This window comes from Fringilla coelebs (assembly GCF_963513975.1).
Source record: "Fringilla coelebs genome assembly, chromosome: 5".
Taxonomy (NCBI): Eukaryota; Metazoa; Chordata; class Aves; order Passeriformes; family Fringillidae; genus Fringilla; species Fringilla coelebs.
The window spans coordinates 3367895-3392728 of NC_140033.1; the positions used below are offsets into that span (position 1 = coordinate 3367895).

Below are 24834 nucleotides of genomic sequence, written 5' to 3' on the forward strand. Positions count from 1 at the left end.
ATGTGTACTACCTTGGTAAAGCTGTGAAGTAGCCAAGCTGTGCTGATCTTCCCCGAGGTGGAATAGTTTAAAGAAGGCTTTGTGGTCTGCTTTTGTTGTTTATACTTCAAAATAATTTAAGAGAAAGGTGCCTTTTTATTTACCAAGCATTTGCAAGTAAACCTTAAAAACCCATCACAGCAAATAGTAAATAATTTTCTTTACAACACAGGGCCTGTTTTTTTCTGAAGAGATGGGATTCTTGCCAGCCTTCAAAGTTTTCAGAAGATTACTCCTATTTTCTCCTTATTATGTGTCAAATAGTAAAACATAAAAAATTGTTGACAAGCTTTTTTAAAAAAAAAGATATCCAAGATTGACACCTTTTGCTAAAATACCATTTAACTTCTTTTCAGGTAGAAAATAATGGCTATTAGAAGAGGAGTGAACAGCGCTGAAATAGAAGTTGTTTGGGGGTTTTTTTGTCAGTTTTGTTTTTGTTTTTTTTTAAAGAAAGAATCTTAAATGATTAATTGCTTCTGGAATCTTAATGCAGTGGATTTGGAGTTTTCCAAAGGGGGCAGTGGGACTCACTCTCAATGCAGTTCCAATCTGCTGTTGTAGCTATGACTTACTACTGGTATACATACATATATATATATAATATTTATTTTTTATATATATATATGTGTGTGTGTGTGTATAATATTTCAAACATTGAATAAAAATGAAGTTTTGTACTTGGTTCAAGCTGTCTGGGTGCCTTCTGGGGATGTAAAAGTACAGTTATCAAGGAAACATCAATTTTCTAGTTGGCTAAAAAAGGTGGTTGTGGTTGTGTATCACTTCTATGCATCAATTCTGAAGAATTTAAAAAAACTCTACAACTAGAGAAACCAAAAGCTTAAACTAATGGTCATTTATCCATTCATTGAGCTGTGACTGAAACCAAGAACAGGGCAAAGAGCTTTGCCCTAAGAAGTCGTGGCTAAAATGTGCCAGACATGAACCAAACAGGAAATTCTGCAGACAAAAAGGGGAAATAAGAACTTGGATCTTGTTAATTAAAGTTTTGGCAAGCTGACCTTTGGGCCTTTTTGAAAACTCCTGTGTGGGATGCATCACGACTGGTGTTGGAATTTCTTGGAAATTTCTTTTCTGACCACAATGGGAGGAAAGTTTTGCCATCAGGTGCAAGTCTCTAGGAGGAGATGGAGCATTCCCTGAAAGTATCTGAGGGTATTTTTGGGAAGCAGCTTTTTGGAGGATGGGATAGAGAATGGTCAGAAAGGAGCCTTTGGCAGGAATGGAGACTGAGGAAGGCAAAACTAGCAGTCTCTGGAAATGTTCAAACAGGGAAAGAAAGACTTATTTCAGGGTTGCATAGGGATTTGGAAAATTAGGTTTCTAATGGATTGAGAACAAGTTTGAAAAAAAAAAAAAAAAAGAAACCCCAATTTACCAGAGGAGTTACTTAAAAGTCTTTTATTCATCTTGCTTTTAATTTTACTATTGAGGAGTCCCATGTTTTATGTATTTTACTAATAACTTGGAGCTCTGGAGTTTGCAGTGCTATTAGTGTTTAATGATGCTCATTCTGAAGAAGGGAGCAGAGCATCTCCATCACTCTCTGTGACTCAGGGTCCCAGAGCAGGGGTGGTAGAGGCAAAATGTGAACCTCGAGGCATCCCTAGGCCAGGAGGCTGGAAATAAACAAAAACCTGTGTCCTCTCCAGGCTGAGATAGAAGGTTTTATTTGTATTTTCAAGAGTCAGTAGCATTCTTCCACACAAGTCTGGAAAGATTTGCAGAGTGTGACATCACTTTCTTCCAAGGGTTGTTCAGAAGCTCCATGTTGATCCAGGTGTGAGATGATGTTACAGAAAACAAAGGAAATCCAAGTCTTTCACTGAGTTCATCCCATGGCTCCCATGCTTTATATGAAAAGAGAGGAAGTCTAAGAGCCCAAGAATCCAGACAGATCAGCAGACAGGCAGAGATTAAATTGGGATTAAGAAGTTTGGGCAGGAGGAACATGGCAGAGATAAACCCCTGCACAGGTGAGGTTGCTCACAGAAACAGAGTGTCTGAAGGGTATGTGTTAAAATGAGCATATTTAACATAAATACATTGTATAGAAGTTTCCAAAATACATATTTTAAAAAAGGGTAAAAAGCTAGCAAGCACTCTCATGCAGTTTTAAAGTTATTTACTTAGTCTGAGATGCTAGATGGGGAGGAGATGCAATGGTTTCATCACCTCCTATAGGTGAAGACTACAGAAATCAGCTTGTTGAGGCATTCCTGTAGAAAAGTATAGGATCTAAATCAAGTTAGAAGAAGACTTTCAACACAATTTTTGGCTTAATTTCAGGGTGATACTGCTCTGAGAAGAAGGCAAATGAAAATGACAGGCATTGTTGCCTGTTGAGAACTGGATGCCCTGGTTTTCAGAACATCTCAGTGGGTTGAAAGGACTAACACTGAGAAATTGGTCAAGCACCAGATTTGGTCTGAGATACAAATTCACCTGTCTGCCCTGTGAGAAAAAACAAAATGGGATCATGAGAGCAGAGTGAGGATGTGCTTGAGAGTACTGTTGAGATGCCTGAGGCAGAGATGAAAAATCCACCTTTCCTCAGAGGAAAGAACCATCTGTGATAAAAGGGTCATTTTGAGGCTTTGGAGACTTGGTTTGCCAGAGACACTTGAGGGAACTGGGGCAGAGGAGAGGTTTTCTCCTGCATTAGGAGGACATGCAGGAGGTTATAGCTGTAACTTGGAAAAGAAGAACAGAGAAAATGCTCTGGATTTTCCACAGTGTTTTAGAATGCCGCTTCTGCAGGGAAAAAATCCCCAGAAGATGCTTAACAAACCAAACCTGATGGGCATATTTTCCCCTCCCAAAGTATGGAGGTGGATGGCAGGTGTGCCCTGGGCTGGTGGGATGAGGGAATTGGGGAAACTCATGTTCATCCTAAATTGAATCCAGACAGGATTAAACAGGTCTCACTTCTGGAACTGCTGGAAATGAGGGAAAGAAAGTGCCTGGTTTTGTCATGTTATTTTTCAGAAACTTTGTTCATAAATGGGAAAATGAGGTGACTGGAAGAGGTGTGGAGAGAGAAGTAAGAAAGGGAAAACTGTGGAACCCACCAGGATTTGCTTTGTCCTTGGTGGGATTCAGTGACAGAGAAAAAAATTGGTTTCAGATTCTAATTTTTAATCAAGCAAGCAACTGAAAAAGGCAAGAAAGAGAGAAGGACCTGCCCTGGAAGGGTAAAGTGAGCACTGAGGAGATCACTCAGAAACTATTTCATTTCTCTTCACTGTAATTTTTTTCTGTGCAATAAATGTATATTTAATCTAGTTGGTTCTAGTAAAACTCAGCTGTGGAATTAACAAACATGCTCTTGTGTCTTTTGGGTGTCTCATCATGGATGGGTGGAAGCAAATCCACCTCTTACTCTTGAGGTGCTGCCAGGCAATTTGTGATAGCACAAATCCAAGCACTTATATATGAATGAGGTCTCAAGAAATCACTGACTTGGACATACTAATCATATCAGTGAAGAGAGGTGCAGGAGTGACCATTTCCATCATGGACAGTTTTAATGAAAATGATTTTTTAAAGTCTTAACGTTTTTTGTTTAAAAAGTGAAAATGGGGAAACAGAAAAGATTCTTGAAAAATTGAAAATTATAGTTTTGACCAGTAGCAGAAAGCATAAAAAGGTTTTGCTTTGGTTTGGTTTTTGGTGGTTTTATTTATTTATTTATGTGCACATTAACAGCTTTTGAAATGATGAGCAATCAAAGAGGGAAAAGGAAAATCTTCTGTGCTTTTAGACCAGCGACACAAATGCAGAACTGGATGCTTTGCTGGGCTTCTAGCTGTGTTTTAGGTAAAGAGAATTTTCCTAGTTCTTGAGGCTGAGTGAAGTTGGGAGCAATTTGCTGTATGATACGGAATACAGTGAATCAGCATTCGCGATGGCAGCTATTTATAGTCACTCTATTTTTATTCAAAGCAAAACAATAGCACTGAATTTCAGGCAGTTGGACCAGACACTCAGGAAGGTCTCTTTGGAAGCTGAGGGGAAAATAATCTCATCTTGCTGGATCTTGAGGGCTGAGCTCGTGAGCTCCGCCGGCATCTCCATTTCAGTGCCGTCCTCCGAAGGTGAAATCCGGGGCTGTGCTGGGGAGCTGCAGGAGCAGATGCCTCTAAAATGTGCTTTTTATCCACTCTTCAAGGGCTATCAGCACTCCTTGTGTTTTCTGTTTGAAGGACTCAGCAATGTAATTAATGCCTGTTAATTTTAACCGTCTTTTCCAGGTTTTCTGTGACTCTTCCACGTCCTCCTGCCGCTGCTGCAGCCAACGTGGATCCGAATGCCGTGGCTACAAAGGCTCGTCACTGTCTCATGCTGGGTCCCTCACATCCAAGAGCTACTTGGCAGTTTCCAAGGCAACCACCTGTGGAATAATTAAAAAGGATGAAGTGTTAGTGTGCCACATATAAGGAATTCTTGCCTGGAGAGAGCATTTCACTTTCTTCCGCCTTGAAGAATCAAAACGTGCTTCTGCCAGCAAAGTTAAGGTAGTACAATTAAAAAGTAATGGTTTATTTTTCTGGCAAGTTTTGAGGTGGAGCAACAAGCCTGATATGGCTGTATGCTGTACAGAAATGACCATGGTTCCTTCTGGGTTAATATTTTGGTTAGATTTAAATGGAAAATGCACGAGAAAGGTGGTGATGGAAAGGCAGTAATCAGCATTTTGTATTAGTAAAACAGTTGCATGGACTGTTTTGCACTTCATGCCGTCTTCCCTCAGATGATTTGAAGCTGGGAAGGACTAAAATGGAGCATACATTAGTTGGAGCATAAATATAGGAAGTGCAGCCTTCATGCCAAGTACACTGAGATTTCTTTGGCATTCAGTGCAGTGATAGATATAAAAGGAATCTAGGAGTGGGCTCGCTGCAAAATGACAGTCGGAATCAAGGCTTGATCTTTATCCCAGAGCTTAAAGGGTGGGCAGTGCCTTAGTCCATGCTGAACCAAACTGATAATCAGGTTTAGCTGCTTCAGTGAAGCAGCAGCTAAAACCATTTTGAAGTCACATATTCCCAGATTCAGAACTGAAATTGCACTGTGGGAAAAAACCCAAATATTAAGCAAAAGAAGCCTGTCAGAATAACAAAAAATGGCAAATTTGTTTCTGAAAGTTTGAAACGTTGCTTCAGAAGTTGATGGCAGAGGTGTTAGACTTTAGACAACTGGAAAAGTTCTTCTCCAAGTGTTATATGTTTCTGGATGTATTTGCTCATTATATCTTCCTTCTCTGCCAGTCATTCAAATATAGTTGAATAGAAAAATATTATTCATTTCTGACAATGGACTTAAATGGAGAAAAACCACATTCCCATTCTTCCCATAGTCCAAATAACTGCTCAGTTAAGTCTGGTTACCTTGCCTGATGCTCTTCTACAGTTAATTTTAGGCATGATGCTTTTGTGTAATTTATTTTAAGAAAAAAAAAATCCTAAATTTTGAAGTAGAAATATTTGGGATGCCATCTGGGCTTTACATAATAAATTTTTCCTGCCAAAATGTTTGTGGGATTCTGTTGGGATGTGGATGGGATTTCACATTCCATCCCTTTCCACAGCACAAGAAGATCATTGTTTTTTAGATATGGTGGATCCAAGAAGAAATAAGAATTGTGTGGTGGCAGCTCTGTGATCTGGGGGAATACAAATAGAATATATCCAGTAACAATGCTCACCTTTTATATATGTTGCCTAATTTCAACAGCAGGTATTTGCAGGTACCAGCTGAGTACAGCTGCAGTTTTCCACCCTAATACTTGATTTCCTCCATTGGTTGGTTGTCACCACATGTTAAATGCCAGAATGGTTTTCTTTCTGCTGTAATTCTTCAGCCTGTTAATTCCTTTCAGTATGGAGCTGAGGAAAGTGTTTTTTTCAGGCAAATGCTGTTTTCACATCTGGAAGGAGTGTGCAGGCAAAGTGTCTGCAGCAAGCACAGTGAGGAGGATACAGAATTGAGACACACTGTAGGGTACAGTGAAGGTTGTTGGTGTGTGTGGATCCAGATCCTTGACCTTTCCAAGCAGCATCAATAACTCTCAAAGATGGAATTGGGTACTTGTGAAAGAGCACAGGAGTGTATTTGTGGAAGCCTGATGTAGTAGCAATCAGACACAGTAATGTAGGATTCTCAGGAGTGTACACAGAGGAGTTTCAGCTTGGATGCTTCTACAGAACATCCCAAACAATCCAAATACCTCCATTTTTCTGTTTTACCTCAAATGTGGGTGAGGTTTTTCTCATGAAGCTTAAATGTCCAGGTGCTGCTGAAGCCATAGGGAGCAGCTTCCTGACAGTTCCTATTCCAGACCCCCTTGAAGGGGACGACTTGTCTCTAAAATGTGCCTGTAGAAATTATTTCATCTTTGCCATGGGTAGTTCTGCCTGGATTTAGATGATTTAGCCCAGGTGGCAAACCTTCCAGGAATTCCAAGTGTGCAGTTAGATATATTTGTATATAAAATTAATTCATCTATGCTTGTTTCTCCATATTCCATTCCTATTCCAGACTTTCCAGAGCTGAGTGGAGTTGCACTTGATCACTGGTACATCCCCCTTAATCATCTTTCTCTTCCCAACTCAGACATTTGACCCTGTCAGTTTTCCCAGCCTTCATCTGCAAGCCTGTGGTTCAGTGTCAGGGGTAGTGAAGAGCCCCACAGAGTTTGTTAACATAGTTTGTAAGAGAAATAAAAACAGCCACTCTAAATTTAGGCAGCTGTGCTGTGTGAAAGAAAATACAGTCGCAGGCAAAATTGATTTCTGATGTTTTTTATGTAGGTTACGTTCTAACAATCTTTATCCCTGGGAAGTTTTACAAGACTGGAGGGAGGGAGTAGGTGGTTAGAGGCAGTGATTTGTTCAATAATTTTAGTCTCTTAAAGTGATTCAGTACCTGTTGACATAGAAGTTGTTTCTGTAGCCTTGACTGTTAAGAATTCGTGCTATATGTGCCCAGAAAAGTAAAATTTTCTTTTGAATTCTCTTTCTGTGGCAGAAGATTTGTTTTGCTCCATGTTGGAGTAACTTGGTGTCTTTTGTCTTTTTGAGAGGAAAAAAATGGGAAATAGTGATATGGTAACTCTTTGAAAGATTATTTTGATACAGTGGTTAATATTTTCCTATTTTTGTACCTGCAGGTCAACTGTATCAAGAGTCAGTGGCAGTGTGGTAGTCTAAAAATGTCATTAAAATACCCATTAATTTTGTTAAATGAATTAGGACTGTTTCCTGGAATAGATAGGACTTTTTGTCTTGTTGCTTGGAAATCCAGGTGATTTTGAAAGGGAGTTTTTCCTTCTAACAAGAGTGGAAATGTAGGGGAAATTGAGGGAAAGAGCAATAAGCTCAAGTCACATTTGTGGAAAAGGGAACTCAAATAATGAATGGACCCTTTTACCTATGCTTGGTTTTCATTTGAGAAGGAGGGAACTGTTTTGCTGCACTTTGGTGGGTGGATGTTTTATGGGGAGCAAAGCTGCATTGCAACTTTAATGCAAAAAGAATTATCTACAGGGTGACAGACTTTGTGCTTAGGCACCTGATCCCTTTTACCCCTCCAGCTGCTCCTGCTGAACATTTTGGATATGATTTTCCAGCATAGTTCTGAGGATTTTCTCTGATAGACAGCACAGAAAGTCTAGAATAGAATAGAAAAGTCTGACAACTTGGAGAGAAGTACTGAAGGTAGAAGGAGAAAAGCAGCTCTTGTCATTTACTGACCTAGAGCAGTGATTTGTCTCCAGCAGTGGCCTCAGGTGGGTTATTGAGGAGCACAGCAACAGAATGGGAACAGGATCCTCTTTCTGCACACCCTTCATTGTCCAGACATCTGTAAGACAGGGATGGACTGGGCTGGATGGTTTTTGGGGGTTTTTGTTTTGTTTACTGGATTTCTCTTTTGGAATTCATTAGTGAGAAGTACTGGGGAGTGTAAAGCTCTGTGGTTCTCCAGTTTAACTAACACATCAGCCTCCTCAGTTCAGTGAGGAACCATCTTCTTTTTTTTAACTTTTGAGCCAGAACTCCATTTAAAATCCACTTCTTGCACTGGAACAGGCTTAAGTAATTCATACATAACTATTTCCATTACAGCCATAATTTTCTAGAGCTCTGCCTGCTGCAAGTGTTGGGTCAGTTCAAAGCCTGCTGACCTATATACATGAAATAGGGCCACTTGCCCCACCTCCACTCATCCTACTTCACACTTAATTTCATTGAGAGTCCTCATTAATCTCACTCTTGAATTTCATTTCAAAATTTTAATGTCCTGTGAGTTATCTGCACGCATTTCTTTTTGGTTTTTCCTTTTTATTTACTGCCTTTGCTACTGTGAATAACTTTACTATCATCAGCAGATGTTGTCATCTCACTGTTGAGCCCTTTTCATGTCATTTATGAATTCATTGAACAGTGCTGGGAACAGATCCCAGCCTGAGATCCCTGTAGAAAGAAGAGCTGAAATGGCACCAAGTCCTGCCAAAAGTACAGTGGGTTTGCCCACTTCTGCACGTGGCACAGCTGAATTTGTGGTAAAATCCCTGTCCTGTTTTGGTGCACTTGTAAATGTGGAGTCACTGTAAAATACCTTGTAGGAATAGATAATAATATGTAAGATACAATGTCATTCTTCATCACAGAATTGCTAAGGTTGGAAATGACCTCTAAGATCACCAAGTTCTGCCCTGAAGCACCACCATGTTCACCACCAAACCATATCCTCAAGTGCCATATCCATGCATTTTCTGACTCCACCACTACCCTGGGAAGAGGGTTCCAGTGCTGCCTATGTGTAATTTCACCTTTGAAATACAGGGTGGGCAAGGGATTCACCTTTTTGGATGACTGAGGATGATGTTCAGTGTTTAAAAGGTCCATGCTGCTTTGTTCACAGCATTTTTCATCTTCTGATTTTTTTAGTCTCAGAACCAACTTGGTTGGAGCCTGCTGGTTTGCCACTCTCTGCATTGCCAGTAAATACTGAATAAGGGAAATAAGTTAACAGAATCAATCTCCACATTCATAAATACACACTTGTTTTAGATGATTAGGTGTAGGAAATTGCCTGAGCAGTAGAACTGCTACGTGCTCTTGTTTTTCAACATTAACATAGCAAATATCTGATGTTTGTAAAACTGGGCCAGATTTAAAGGATCTGTAGCATGAAATAACTTTTCTAATGGTGTCCTACAGCTGCAGCTTAGGGAAGTAGAGAGTTGAGGATATGAAGGTGCTACATAAGAGTGCAGTGTCCCAATGTCCCACGGCTGCTTCCTCTTACCACCTCTGTTCATTCCTAATTACTCCTGAAATTCTCTTTGCTTTTTCACTGCTCCTGTTGTCAACCACTGTGAAAACTGAATTTTCACAAAGCTATCTGCAATGACTTCAAGGTCTCTCCTAATCGGGGAAAAAACTAATTTAGAACCCCTCATTTTCAGCTGCTTTTTTCTATATACAGGGCCTTAGAATTAATCTACTTGAATTTCATCTTCTGTTTTCTCTCCCAGTCACGCTGTATAATAACTAGCTGGAAGAAAAAACTGAGGATAACTGCTTTGATGCATTTGCTGGTTTATCTGTAATAGACCTGTGACCTCACAGTGTGTCCTTTTCAGCATAATTTATTGAAATGAGAAAGGTCTAACTCCAGACCAGTACAGGAGTCTGGTTTTATGTGTGTGCATAAGGGTTTATGTTCTCTGCATGTAAATTAAGGGTTGATTAATAAGACTCTTCCTCCTTTCTACCTTACAGCTGAGTTTTCTTGAAGATCTTGTGGAGAAGTTGGTAATTTTTAGGGACTCCCAGTATCCACAAAGCCCTCCTGTCTGTGACCTGCAGACTGCAGTCCATCAGTTGGTATTTTTAATAATTTGGTTTCCTTAGAAATCTGGCTGTGTCCACGTGCTCCTGGCTGTGTAATTCCTGGTAAGCTTTGGCAGTGAGCAGTGCTCAACTTCCCGGAGAGGATCCTCTTTCCTGCTCCTCTCTGCAGGCAGGCGCCAGAGCTGGAACTTCCCTGAACTCTTCTGTCCTGAACACTGAGTTCATTTGGGTTTTCATGTGGCAAAGGAGCATTTCTGAGGTTTTTTCCCCCTCCCCACAGCTTTGCCCTGTAAAGCCTTTTATCTTCTGTCACCTACTGGCCTAGCAGGCTTTCTCATAAGCTTCACCCTTCTGGTGCATTTGATAAAATTTCCTCTTAACACATCAGTATTTTTTTTTTTCAGCTTAAAATTTTGCATTCAGTTTGTTGAAGTCTTTATTTTTACTGGAATCACAATATGAGTTCTCTTTTTGAAGGACATGCTTTTGAACGCTTTCTTAATATTGTTCTTTATATTGTTTTAAGTTGCACTTACTCTTTTCTTCCATATGCAATATGGGGTCTTTACCAAGCTGTCATCCCTTTAATACCTTCCCCTTTTTTTGCCTGTTCATTTTAGTTTTCTTTATAGCAATTTCCTTGTTTTACCATCACAGAATGCCTGATCTTATTGAGGACCTGACTAAGGTCACCTGGTCCATTCCTCATGCTCAAGCAGGGATTTTTTTTTTTTAGTTGCACAGCTAAAAATAGAGAAAACTACTGTTTCAAGTACTGAACTTGAGTGCTTTGTAGTCAGTAATGCAGCCACTCTTCAGCAGTGAAGATCCTGTACACCAGTCAGGACTGGGTCAAGTTCTGCCTCTGATGTGGGGTTTTGGAGTTGTTTGGAGGAGTGCTAATTAATGGTGTCTAAAAATGCAGTGTTTACATTAGAGTGACTGCACTGAGAATTTATCCACCTCCAAAATCCTGCAGTTTGGCCACTTTAATTTCAAGAGATGATGTTTGATGCTAATAACTGTCAGGTACCTTCATGGGGCTGGGAAGTTTCAGAACCACAGAATGGTTTGAATTGGAAGAGACATTAAGGACAATCCAGTTCCACCCCCTGACATAGGCAGGGACAATTTCCACTATCCCAGGTTGCTCCAATCCCTGTCCAGCCTTGGACACTTCCAGGCATGGAGCCTTGTCTGGAACTGGGAAGTCTCTCTGTGCTGCTGAACTTGGTTTTGTGTCTTTTCTTTTTTATTGTGCTTTTGTTGGAAGGGAGAGGTTTTGAGCTTCATGGGCTTCCATGCACTTTGAGATGCTCTTGTCAGACAAAACGACACAAGAAAGTTTTTACCAGAAATTTTTACCAGAAAATTTCTCCTTCTTGTGGCTCTCATCCTCCTGGAATAATTGGAGGATGCTGCCCCAGCCAGTGAAGTGGAATGAACAGTTTGGTTCATCCTTCTGTCACCATCTCTGTGTGGTCAGATAGCTGCTTCCTGCATTCCCTGAGCTGTAGGGAGGGATTTGGGCACCCAGTATCCTCAGAGACCCAGTGCAGGTATTTGAAATGGAAGGAAATAAATCCCACCCTGGTATTTCAGTGTTTTGAACTAGCCAATGTTCTCACTTTTAGAGTTTTTTCCAGTCATGATGGTTAAGAAAGAGAAATTTGATACTTGATTAAAAGCAAGAGAAGGCTTGCAAAGTCTCTTTGGATGAAAGAAATTACAGGTCTGTGGGTGACCTAAAAATATAAAATATGAGTGGAATTTTAAATCACATATAAAGGTGTTATAAAATAATGTTGATTGCAAGGAGTAACCTGGTTTGACTTGGGTGCTTGATAGTTTCACCTGTTTTTCCTCATTCTTATATAAGTAAGTGAAAAGTTTGCAACTTGGAGATGTACTCAGAGACTGTATTTCTAGCAGTATATATTCCATTTCAGAGACTGTTTACAAAAGCATGGGGTGACAGGAAAAGGAGGAATGGCTTCAAACTGAAAGATAGCAGTTTCAGATGAGATATTGGGAATAAATTCTTTACTGTGAGGGTGGTGAGGCCCTGGCACAGGTTACTCAGAGAAGCTGGGGCTGCCCCATCCCTGGAGTGTCCAGCCTGGGATAGTGGAAGGTGTCTCTGCCCATGGCAGGAGGTGGGACTGGATGGGCTTTAAGGTCTCTCCTTACAGAAACCATTCTGCAATTCTGTGAAATGAGGAAAACCCCAGCATACTCAACAGCAGAAACTGGGTGAGATTAATCTGTCTTTAAAGGTCAGGCTGAATTTGTGTTACCACTTTCTGTTCGTTCCGTATGGTCAGTGGCAGCATCAGTTGAGCTGTTTCTCAGTTTTTAAGATGAGTTTGTGTCTGGACTTATTCACACACTACCAAGGAAAGGAAAACCCAAACCCAACCCTGCAGCAGGTCTTTTAAATGATTCGTTGTTAGTGGTTGTTCATCCAAATAAAGGACTGATCTGACTCGCTGGAAATTTTGTGGTGCTTTACCCTCGTTATTACAAGATTGCGGGGCTCAGGTTTGTGTGGGTGAGTGGGCAGTCCTGCCTCAGTGTGCAAACACAGACTCCTCAGCAGCCTCTGGGCTGAGGTTGATGAACTTTTTCTGTTCTCTTTTGTTCTGTCTGTAGCTTCCTCAGTTTTGGGCTCTACAAGAATGCAGACTGGTCTAAAAACTATGTAGATTACATAATGCAGGGCTGGGGTTTCTTGCAGCTGAGTGCTAGCTGATCTCAGTTTCTAGCAGGTTTGAAAAACTCTTCTGCCCACCAAACCTTAGAGCAGGTGTTTGCTTCAGCAATTGCTGATCTCTTTGTTATGTTAATTTGGAGGAGGACAGTATTTCCTGGAGGTCTGAAGGATGCTGAGAGCTTGGTGTTTATTTGTTCCATCAAATAAGTGTGGATTGAATGCAAATGTTCAGGGATGGTGTCAGGACAGAGTGGGGTGTTTTCAGTTAATGTCTGCCAAGAATTAAGGAAAATTAACACAAAATTCTTGTGGTTTGGGACAATGCTCACTGGAGGAATTGTCTGCTCCACAGATGGGGCTGTACAGAGTGCTTGGGATAACTGCTTTGAAGCAAGGTTTGTGTACAGTTTGCAGGGGGATGCTTCACCTTCTTTAGATATTTGTAGTTAGCTGTTGAGCAGTTCTCAAGGGAAAGACCCCACAGTCCTTGCTCAGGCAGAAATCTCACTGAAATCAGTGGTAAGATTTGTTGGTATCAAGGCCTGAAAAAGCTTCTCCAATCAGTGAATAATCACCTTGGTGTTTACTCAGAGAGTTTGTTTCCTTCAAGTTGTCTATTTTCACCTTCTGTAAGTCCTAAGGTTATTTCAGGACTGATGTTTCTGGTGTTGTCTATTTTAGACACTTGACGTGGGATTTCAGACTCTGCTGAGGTGTTGGCAGTGGTACAACATGTGGCTGGTTTATGGTGACTCCTGCTCAGATTTGTGATGCAAATACCATCTCTTCTGCAGGTTTTCAGAGCTCTGTTTCCCCTGCAACTGAGGGTTTCACCTAACCAGCATTGTGAAAAGTGACATCCATGTTATCCCACTGGATTAAGATTAATCTCACCTGTATATCTGATTTTTAAAGTGAGATGAACTTTATCCAGAGTCTCCTAATTGCTGGAATAATTCCAAACAACAAGTAGTAAGATCTTATCTCCTTTTTATCATCATGGTTCTAAAGAGGGAACTGGAGCTTCCTTCATAGTTGTTATTTCTTGGTGTTCTGCCATAAAAAGCCTGTAACAGTCTAAAGATAATTGGGCAAAGGAAACTTGGTTCTGGATGTGGAGGGTTTTTTTTTTTGTTGGTAGAAGAGCATGAGCATCCTAAGGATTTAAGTGGAACTCACTTGAAAAAAAAAAAAAAACAAAAACCACCAACTTGATTTGGTATATAAGCAGTTTTTTAGAATGATGCTGCTGCTCCTCCTTGAAGCTCTTCCAACTGAAATACACACTGCCATATGCTGCTGGAATACCAGCACACGAGCTGGATTCAAATACAAATGAGCAGAACTGCAGTTTGAGGCGTTAGTTCTGCAGAGGGATCCAAAATGGTTCCCTTTGTCACTCTACTAAACACCTAAAGTTAGTTTTACAACATGCCTGTGCAAAACATTTTGGAGGCTTTGGGTCTGGAATGAGGATGAAGAGGTTAAGAGGGAGTGAGAAGGAATTTTTCCAATTTTCTTGCCTTAATGTAGGGGCAGGCACAGGTGATGTGATGCCACTGTACCACCTATAGCAAATAAAGAGATAAGGGGAATTTTGTAAGCTTGGATACTTCACTAGAAATCCAGCTATCCTTTTCCATGGGATTAATCAGATATTTGGTAGCTTCCAGAGCTGTAGCCAGAGCTCCACACTCGTCTGTACTGCTGCTCTTTACTAAAAATAGCTTTAAGACACCAATATTTAAGTGTTAGCTAGGATTTGGACTTTTTAATGTGTGTGTTAATCATTTAAAATCTACTTTTGTAATGTAGGAGAATTTGTGGACTAAATAAACAGCCTTTGTAATTGGGAGCAGATAGTTTAGATGCCTCATTTTTATGTTTTACATAGATACTTGCTAAGGAAAAATGCAAAGTTTCCCAGCTAGTCCTCTCCTGAAAGTTGTTTTCAGCCAGAGTAATGATGAATAATAATGAGCAATAAATTAACAGAGCTGTATATTGCTGTCATTGATGGGGAAGTGCTCCTGCTGATTTTATTCCAAATGCTGATCCCATAGTGGTTGATGTTGTGATACTGGGAGGAGACATCTTAGTTTAATTCATGTGTTTTATTAAAGCCATAGATACTTATTTTAATAAAAACATCAGGTACTTGTAATCTTAAAAAGGCTGGAAAACTGTGATGCAAACTGCTTCTCTTCTCTCTTCTCTCTTCTCTTCTCTTCTCTTCTCTTCTCTTCTCTTCTCTTCTCTTCTCTTCTCTTCTCTTCTCTTCTCTTCTCTTCTCTTCTCTTCTCTTCTCTTCTCTTCTCTTCTCTTCTCTTCTCTTCTCTTCTCTTCTCTTCTCTTCTCTTCTCTTCTCTTCTCTTCTCTTCTCTTCTCTTCTCTTCTCTTCCTTTCTTCTTTTTTTTTTTCTTTCTTCTCTTTCTTTCCCAGGATAAAGAAGACCTGACAGGAATGCATGGAAATAACATTCCTCACCAAGTATTCAGGAACAATTGGGCTACTAGTATTTCAATAATTGATAATTAATGAGACTTTACAAATAACACTTAGAGTTCTTTTTACGTGCCTGCTGGGGTTTTTTTTGGAAGGGGGAGGAATGTCAGACAAATTTCTGGCGTTTCTGTGCTACCTTGGAGACTAGAAAATGTTTCGTTATTGGCATATGAGATTCTTATGTAACTTGGTAATTCTGGGAACAAGAATTTTCAGAAAAATGCTGAGCAGTTCGAATCTCCTCGTAAAATTAGAAGATTTAAAACCACTGTGCTAAATACTTCTGTGATAAATTCCCCAGAAATATGAGTATTCCAGGCTCTTGGAATGCATTAATTTTTCTAGGATTGCATCCTTAAGGAGTTAAAGCTCCAAATCCCATGGAGTGAGTGACACACTGGCAGTTATTACATAAACCCAGTGTGTTTGCTTTTGCAGAATATTAAATTGGGATACATTGGAAGGTGAGGAATTGCTGCCTCGTGGCATCAGGAGCAGAGCTGGTGCTGTTCAGGATGTGGTTTGTGTGTGCAGCCCCCAGCACAGGGCAGTGTGAAGGAGGTTGCCCTGATCTTTTACTGCTGTCAAGAGGTTTTTTATTTGTTTTCTCCAAGTTCAAGGTCTGTAATTCTAGTGGGACGAGCCAGGAAAGGACTTGCCCTACTTTTTTTTTGTGTAAAACAGCGTGGCTTATCTTATCCACTCTTTTCAGAACTCTTGTTGTATTCCATAGAGAGAGCTTGATTGAATTTTTTTTTTTAGTATAAAGTGAAAATAGTGGTTTGTTAGTGTTCACACCTGCTGTGTGAATTTCCTGATTCTTAAGTGGATTAGAAATTGCCCTATTCCATTGCCTTCTGGAGGGCACAGATAGTCTGACACAGGAATCCACTGATTTGGGATGACTCAGAATTAAAAATGAGTCAGTTATGCCTTACTTGGTTTAAATTTAATTGTTTGACTTACAGAATGAGAAATAAGCAGGAGTTCAGAATCTATAAACTTTATTTCTTGTGTCAGGAAACGATCTTCTTCATTAGATTATTTCTTTTTGTGTTTCTCATTTCTCAGGGCTCATTTGTGGTGTTGGCCAGTTTGTTCTCTTTGTTCCTCTCTCCTTGTGGAATGCAAGGTGTTGGTAGAACAAGTACATCTGAAAGTCTTATCTTTTCCTGGATTACTGAACTGGGTGTGCTGTGCACTTTGGTGCCTCCAAGTACTGTCTAAACTTCAGTCAAAAAATCAGGTTCAGGAGTTGCAGAAGGGGTGGCAGTAAAATGTGTTTGGATGATAGAAGGGCTGGAAAGAGAGAGCTGTGTCATGCAAGCAGCAAGCATGTCTTTAGTCACTTCTGTTAAGTGCTTTGCTGGCTAAACCAGTGTCCTCTTGCATAAATTCTCATCATATTCTAATAATACACAATCAGAGTTACCATTTACTTTCCCCTTTATTAAGGTCTTGCATTCTCTCTTTTTTTTCTCTCTTTCTTTTCTCTGTTACTTCTTGAGGTAATGAGGTGAAAGAAAAATAGCAAATCAGGCATTTTCCATGCCTGTGTTTTTGCAGCTAAGTTTACCAAGGAGGAAAACAATCTATAAAATGCTTCTTTCAAGGCAAGGGAGCACAGTTGATCTTGAGACAGCATAAAGCAATGGGCATTACGTAGCAGTAACAATAAAATTAAACATGAAAATTCACTTCAATACTAGCTTCAGGGTTTTTATTTTTTAGTAAAAGGTAATTAGTGTTAGGACAAGGGAATGATGAAAGCTGAAGGAGAGTAGGTTTAGATTGATATTAGGCAGAAATTCTTGGCTGTGTGGGTAGGGGGGCCCTGGTAACAGGTTGCCCTGAGAAACTGTGGCTGCCTCACCCCTGGAATTTTTCAAGACCACGGAATGGATGGGGCTTGGAGCAACCTGGGAGAGTGGAAGGTGTTCCTGCCCATGGCAGAGGGTTGGAATTGGATGGTCTTCAGGATCCCTTACATCCCAAATTATTCTGTGATTCCCTGGAATTTTTAGATTCATGTCCCTGTATCAAGCCTGTGTGGTTCTCTGTGAAAGAAGATAACTTCTCCTCAAAAGTTCATCCTGGTGTGTTGTTAGAAGCTCTGCCATCCTAAAACACCAATGAATGCTAAATATTTACCGCTGCTGTTGCTAAAAAGCGAGAAGTTACTTCCAATTCAAGCTTGTTTCCCTTCCAGCTGTAATATCTTGCTGTGCCTTTCCCTCCAAGGATCCAAGAGCTGTTTGTTACTTGTCATATTCACAAAGTACCTATGAAAACAAGGTCAGGGACTCATCTCCCTAATGCAGGAGATGTTTGGCCTGGCGTCACAGAGTCTGTATCCCAGCCAGACCCACTATTTTCTAAACTCTTCCCTGAACTCTTGCCAATCCCTTGGCGTCTCCTCAGCGTGGGTATCAGAACTGGACATGAAGTTCTAGCCCAGAACTCAGCTTGATTTGTTGCACGAGCACAACGAATCTGATGTCATCAGCCAAGCCCTTCATGTGGATTTGCCCTGCACTGGCTGTCCCTACCAGGGCGATTCAGTACGGCTGCTCCCGAGCTCTTTTCCAGGAGAAAGTGTCCAGGTCACGGAGGAGTAGCTTGAACTCCTTCAAATCTGGGTGATGTTGATTTGTTAGGATTAAAATCAGTTGTTGGATTAAAATCAGTTGTTGGATTAAAATCAGTTGTCAGGATTAAAATCAGTTGTTGGATTAAAATCAGTTGTCAGGATTAAAATCAGTTGTTGCCTTGAACCGCTGTCTCACTGTGGGGTGTTTACTGTTTCCTCTGCCAGTTCTTCAGTCATCCACAATCTTAACTCTCAAGTATTTTTATTATTATTATGTAGATTGTGGAGACCCAGGGCACTGGGAATATTTCTGTGTCTGCCCTGGGGTGCCCTGACCCCCAGGGGAGCACTGACTTTGACCCTCATCCATGGAGAAAGTTTCCCAGACTTCAAGATGGACTGGAATCCACAGAAGTGTGCAATAGATTATAGAGAGCAGTGTAGGTGTGTCACTGGGTGAGAAATTGAGGGTTTGGGATTTTTAGTGTGTTGTGGATGGCAGCAAGATGGAGGGCACAGGGTGTCATCCTGGGTTTCTCCTTCATGCTGCTTCTTCCTCCTTCTCCATGGGTTTGGGTGGCATTTTGTAATTGGGCAGAAAAGTCCCCATTGCAGCTCTGTGGGATCAGTTACTGGGTTAAAAGGGAAAATAATCCAGGTGTCAGTTCTTACTTAGATAGTTTAGTCCTAAAAGACCTTGTAACAAGACATTGTTGGCCATTTTGTGCCTTCTAAAGAAAAGCTGCTGAACTCCCAGCAGTGAGACTGTTTTACTGATAAGAAATAATAAACACCTGAGTCCAACCACAAATCAGTGTCTCAAATGCCTTCAGTCCATACTCAGAAAAACAGATGACTGGTACCCCCACAGTAGATGGTTTATAAAACTTCCAGGGCCCAGTCCCATGTCTGGTTCTCCTTCGTGTCACCCATTGCTCTCATGGGGAAGCCACCATCCTTTGCAAGAAAAAGCAGTTACCAGCTCTGGAAAAGATGAGAGGACTTGGGTATCCCAGGTGAATATTCTTACGGACAGAATGAGTCATTTTTGTGTGGACTTCTAACATGTGGGTGAGTGAATCATCAGGTGTTGAACAGATTAATCTTTTTTAATAGGACATGCACAAGATAATGTTTTCTTGCTGAGACAACTTGTAGCTGCCTAAAGACAGTATTCCAGAGGCAGAAACACAGTGATGTTGTGTGCTTTGGAGTGTGATACCTTGGGAGATGATCCATGAAACAGCCCAGTGTTGCTTTTCATAGTTCTTGGTGTGCCTTAAGTGGCCTTTAAAGAGTTGTTAAAAATAGAAGATTTTTGATGGGGGAAAATAATTAAAAGTTGACTGATAGTTGTGTAAGAAATGGAGCGAGACTTTGACTTTCTGATGTGCTTGTGTTACAAAGCAGCTGTAGGTAGGTTGGGCTTGTCTTTTCCTGGTGATAGGATGGGAGGAAATGGCCTCAAGTCGCACCAGGAGAGGCTCAGTTTGGGTTTTAATAAAAATTTCTTCACCAGTGGGGTTGTCAGGTCCTGTCACAGGCTGCCCATGGCAGTGGTGGAGTTGCTGTCCCTGGAGGGATTTAAAAGATGTGGCACCTGGGGACATGGTTTAATGATGGCCATGGCAGTGCTGGGTAAATGGTTAGACTCTGTGATCTTAGAGGGGTTTTCCAACCTAAATAATTCTGTTTAAATTTGCACCCCTCATGATGTTGGTCCAGCATGTATCAAGAGCATGGGAAAAACCAAAACCATGTCTTTGGTGAAGAGCTGTGCCCAAGGCCCATTTCAGTAGGAAAAAAAAAAAAGCTGAATTTCTTAGATTATCTAAATGTTGGGGATTTTTTTTCAGTCCCCAGCCAAGTTCCACTATCCAGAATTATGCTTAGTGCTGGGTTTTAATGAGGTCTGAAAATGACAGAGCAAAACCGTCTTCCTGTTATGGCTGATTTAGGATAGGAAATGAAGTATGACATTTAGCCATGGGTTGGCAGGGTTGAGGGCTTCAGTGAAAACTCACCACAAGTTTACGTGAAAAGCTGGTGGTTCTTTCCTAGAACTTCATTTAAGGTTTAGTTTTGTACCAGCCCTGTGAGCTCAGACAGTTTTCTTCAGGTTTTCATTTCTCAGTAGGTGTCCTTTAGAGGGTTTTGAAGGGATAAAAATTATTTTGGAGAGCATTACATGGATGAAACAATTTTCTGAGCGACATCACTTTCTACATAAGTCAGGACTACAGGCTAGAAACACGTTTTGGTCACCAGAATAAATTTGAAGAGAGATTCATTCATTGCAAAGGAAGGTGCAGATGCTTTTAGAGCCTGACCAAATCCTTGTACATAAAAGCAACTTCATGCTCCCAGACTTCTGAATATGGATTTCATATAGAGTAGAAGGGTTGAACACCAGAAGTGCAATAATAATAAAAAAACACAACACCACCCCCACTCTTCACACCCCCCCCTTCCCAGCTGTCTTGCTGGGTGAATTTCACACCACGGTTGCAAGGCCAGAATGATTATGAATTAGGGTTAGCACAAAATCTAGCTATTTGAAAATTTTACAGCATTTTACTGTAATGTAAAGGCTAGAACTTCTCCAGAAATCAAATCTGAAAAAAGCACAAGGGCAGGGAGGTCTCACTTTGAGAACCCAATTCATTGTGACAGAAAATGAGATTTTTAACCTTGTCTTTCAATCAGAACAAATTGTGCCTTGTCCCCTTGCACTTTGCCATTTGAGTTCTCATCTGTTCTGCACTCTTTCAAGCCAAGATCCACATCCCCACTTAAAGCACATTAAAAATCTTGGGTATAATCAATGTTTTTTGACTACTGGATAATTTTTGATCTTTTTTCTGAGTGTCCTTGGGCAAGGCCCCAGGCTGTCATGACCAAATTCACAGGAGGTGCAGGCTATGGTGAGGTTTTTTTGAAAGCATTACACTGTGAAGAGACTCTCTGAGGGAGTATCTTTATTGTGGTAAAAGTCATACAGCAGGTTTTTCACTGTGATTGCAGCTTCAGCATAGCTCACTGTAATTTAGTTAGCCCAAGGCTATAACATACTGCTTTTCAGGATTCTAGAATGGCCATTAATGGGAATTTGCTGAGAGTGGGTGTGTGTGCCTGAAGGAAAGTGTACATAAAAAATTAAAGCCTTCTGCTCATGATGGTAGTTGGTATGTGCTGTTGTCCTTGATCTAACTTAACTGGGTACTGCAGGTGAGAGCAGCGCAGCAGTTCTCTAAATAAGTCACTTCAGCCTTGAAGTCTGCATTTGATAAGATTTTGTTGGCCTCAGTAGTGTGCAGCTGGTTCTTACAAATGAGTTTTCATCTGTGTGTTCAGTGATTTACATCCCTGCATGCAGAGAAGTCTTTGCTTTATGGATGGCAGAGCATACCTACCTGTGTTTTTCAAATATCCTTACACACAGGTGGTATTTAATTCTATCTTACAGTAATTGGTGATAAAGATAAAAGTCCAGTGCTCAGTGCATGGCCCCTTGCTCTGGCCACTGTCACCTTTCCTTGTATTGGCTTTTTTCTTTTTATATGAAAAAAAGGCAGGTTTAGATGGGATATTAGGAAGAAATTCTTCCCTCTGAGGGTGCTGAGGCCCTGGCACAGGTTTCCCAAAGAAGCTGTGGATACTCCATCCCTGGAAGAACCCAAGGCCGGGTTGGACAGGGCTTGGAGCATCCTGGGGTAGTGGGAGGTGTCCTTGTCCATTGCAGGGAGTCTGAACTAGATATTCTTTCAAGTTCTTTCCAACCTAATGCATTCTCTGTAATATTTAATAACAGACATTTTTTCAGACTGTTGCTATTCATGGCAGTATCAAGAGGTAAAAATTCTTTTATTGCTGCGGAGGAGTATTTATAGAAATTAGCTCCATCCCAGCTCCCTGCTTGCTGCCATGTTTTAAAGGAGGTGTGAGAGCTGTGAATGCATCCTTCAGGGTTCCAGGAAAGCATTGATGCTTCAGTGTGCCGAGCCAGAACACCTCAGTGTTTGTTAGGATTTAGTAACATCCCCTAGAGATAAGTCAGAGTTCCCCAAGAAATCCCAGACAGGAAGGAAAACCACTGTACGTGCAGAAGTGGTGGTGGTTGCCACTGTAGATTTAACAATCTGCCTTAATTCTCCTGAAACAAAGTGAGGTGGCTCGATGGCTCTTCTTCTTCCCACTCCTTTAGCACAGCCTATTCCTGTGGGATTGTAGGACAGGAAAACTGCTGTGTTCCACAAGGCACTTCCACACAGGGCTCTCTTATCCCTCTCTAATTATGCTCAGTGTGGCAGCTACTGCTGTTAAGGACATGCTGCACTCATGGAAAAAAAAATGCTAGAATTTGGCTTTTAATTTATTTGTCCTCCCATTTGGAGAGAACACTTAATGTGATTTCGTGTAATAAAGCCAACTATGTGTGCAGCCACAAAGGTGATTTTTCTAAATTTAAGGTTTCCTTTGAATTTATTCTTATCTCAAATAGATTGGATTACTATAGGCTGTGTCAGCGTGAGTCACTTGTAAGTGCTTGTTAATCCAATAAATCTGAGTGGTTTCTTATGAAAATACTATTTTCTGATTTCTATTTATATGATGGTCCTGGTCTTGTTGAATCCACACTGACTTCACTGGAAATATCTCTTTGGAAAAAAAATGGTACAATTTCCCATGCTAATGGAAATTGCAGTGAAGCAGTAAAATGAAGAATAGCCTCAAGTAATTAATAAATGGTTTAGAAGTTCTTTGTGCCACATTGATTAGGTGTTTGTAGCAATACTGCCCGAGACTAAAAAGAATCATCAGAGGGTGTTGTTTTGTTGTGCTTGCTTTATGGGTTTTCCTCCCCAGTTAATAATGCTGTTCAACTCTCCATACTATATTTTAACATTACCCTGCAAGTTTTTTTCATTCACTTGTTGCCACTGCCCTACTCAGGGGTATTGGTGTTTGCATCACTTTGGGCATTAATTTCCCACCCATAACATAGTCAACTACTGAAAACTAAACACTTAAATAGAGAAAAGGAGCTGTTTTAAAATAACTTCAGCCTTTTTCTGTTTCACTTGTGCAGCAACTGGTATTCAGTGGCAGCAGAAGGCAAAAGCTTTGCTACAGTTTGGAATTTTTTCCTGAAATAAGAAGGAAAAAATCAGTATAAGATATGTTTTCCCAGCCTGAGATCAGCGTGCTTCTGTACCAGAGAGGGAGGGTCTAAACATTCCTAAAAGCTGGCTGGTAAAACCTGGTCCTCATTCGAGCTAGGAAGTGCAGAACATAACAATTTATACTATGCATTGGGAATTTCTAGTGCTGAGGTGGGGAAAAAAATGCGTTCACTGGAAATAGTTTGACAAAATTCAGTGTTTGTAATGTGTGTAACAGCGCTGCTGCTACTGTAAGGCACCACAATTTTCATAATCCTAAATTTGCTCATATGTACCAAGTTTCCAAATACCTTCCTCCTCTCTGTCTCTGCTGTTGAATTTTCTCGTGCATGGTACGAGGGATGGGATGCTGAAAATCCCTGGATCTTTGACGTGTTAAGAGAAGCTTCTGTGGATGTTCACTGCCTGCTTGATGACACATGGAATGTTTATTGAGCCTGTGCAGTAAAATGCTGCTGAAGCAGCTGGGTCTGTAGTGGAGGAGATGAGAAATTTTAATCCCTAACTTTGGTGTTTTGCAGAGGCAGCTCAAGACTGTGAGGTTGAGATTCTGGACCTGTTAGTGGTTGTTGTTTATTGGTATCGAGTCCAGATCCTGATTAATTGGGATTTCAGCTAATTTTGCCAGCCAAACATATGACCTGGTCTAGGGGAAGGTCCTGGTCTAGTGGAAAGTGTCCCTCCCCATGGCAGGGGTAAGAACTAGAGGATCTTGGAGGTCCCTTCCAACCCAATCCATTTATGATTCTGTGATCTCTCAGAAGATGCTTAAAAGAAATACAGAGGATACACAGAGACTTGAAGGTTTACAATGTCTAGAAGAAAATGACAGGAGAAAAGAGAAAACAAAGCTGTGAGTCACATTGACATATTAAATATAAGTCATTGGAAAAGCAGAATGCAAGGATACAATTTAAAATCAATGTAAAAGCACATTAGAAGCAGAGCACGGTTTGGGTTGGAAAAGACCTTAAAGACCCTCTTGATCCACCCCCCTTCCATGGGCAGGGACACCTTCCACTGTCCCAGGTTGCTGCAAGCCCCATCCAACCTGGCCATGGACACTTCTGGGGCTGGGGCAACCACAGCTTCTCTGGGTAACAATTATATAGGTTTATATGAAAATCTAAGGTACAGAAAAATGGATAACCAGCACTGCTAAGGAACATGAAAAAACCCTTGTGAATACTTTGGAAATTGGAGGAAGTCGAGGGAAAACACAGGTCTCCTTAGCAGAGTGAAGATAATAAATCAGAGATACCACACTGAATAAAACTGCTGAGTGTAACTATGTTTAATCATGGATCTTCTGAAGGAACCAAAATCCCTTTGGACTTGCTGTGGGAATAATTTTGGTAATTAACAGGTTTCATTTGAAAACAGTGAATTTTCATTTTTCCCATCTGAGACCAGTGCAGACACTGGCATTTTACTGGAGAAACAGGTGTGGGCAGTGTGTGTGGGCAGGCTGACTGAGAGGCTTGGATGCCAAATTTTTTAAAACACTGGTAGTTTAGAAATAAGGAGTTTATAACTGCTTAAGTAAGGATATTTGTTGCAGTGGATTGGACAATTTAGGTAAGACCAAATTGATGCATCTGACCCAAAGATGCTGCATAGCAAAAAGAGCAGTGTGTGGAGAGATGTGGAGAGTAAAGTTGTTGTCTGAAACAAACCTGCTGTTTCCTAGATAAATCTGGTTTCTAAACCCAGTTTTTATTTCATACAGAGGTTAAAATTAAATTTTCTCATCTAGTAAAATCGCAGACCTGTTTCAAAAAAGGATTCTAAACCAAGAAAGGGAGGGCACAAATGTTTCCAGTACTGGGACACGGAAGCGTTTTTTGAATTTATGGCCAGCAATGTGGCAGAAATTGCCAAGACCTGGGTTTGAAAGTACTGTTCCCTTCTAAACACAGA

The 24834-nt window shown here is 40.8% G+C and overlaps 1 protein-coding gene across 3 annotated transcripts in view; it reads left to right on the plus strand.

The window, feature by feature from the left end:
- The window catches only part of LOC311153823 (uncharacterized protein), a 61211-nt gene that overhangs the window by 33213 nt on the left and 3164 nt on the right, over positions 1–24834 (plus strand). For 2 of the 3 annotated variants that reach the window (XM_084205879.1, XM_084205880.1), the window contains exon 3: positions 4317–4580. In XM_084205879.1, coding sequence (XP_084062005.1) covers positions 4317–4502 — 186 coding nt within the window. In that variant the 3' untranslated portion in view covers positions 4503–4580. Of the gene's footprint in view, positions 1–4316; positions 4581–24834 lie in introns of those variants that run through there. The other variant, XR_014616156.1, reaches the window with a different exon arrangement.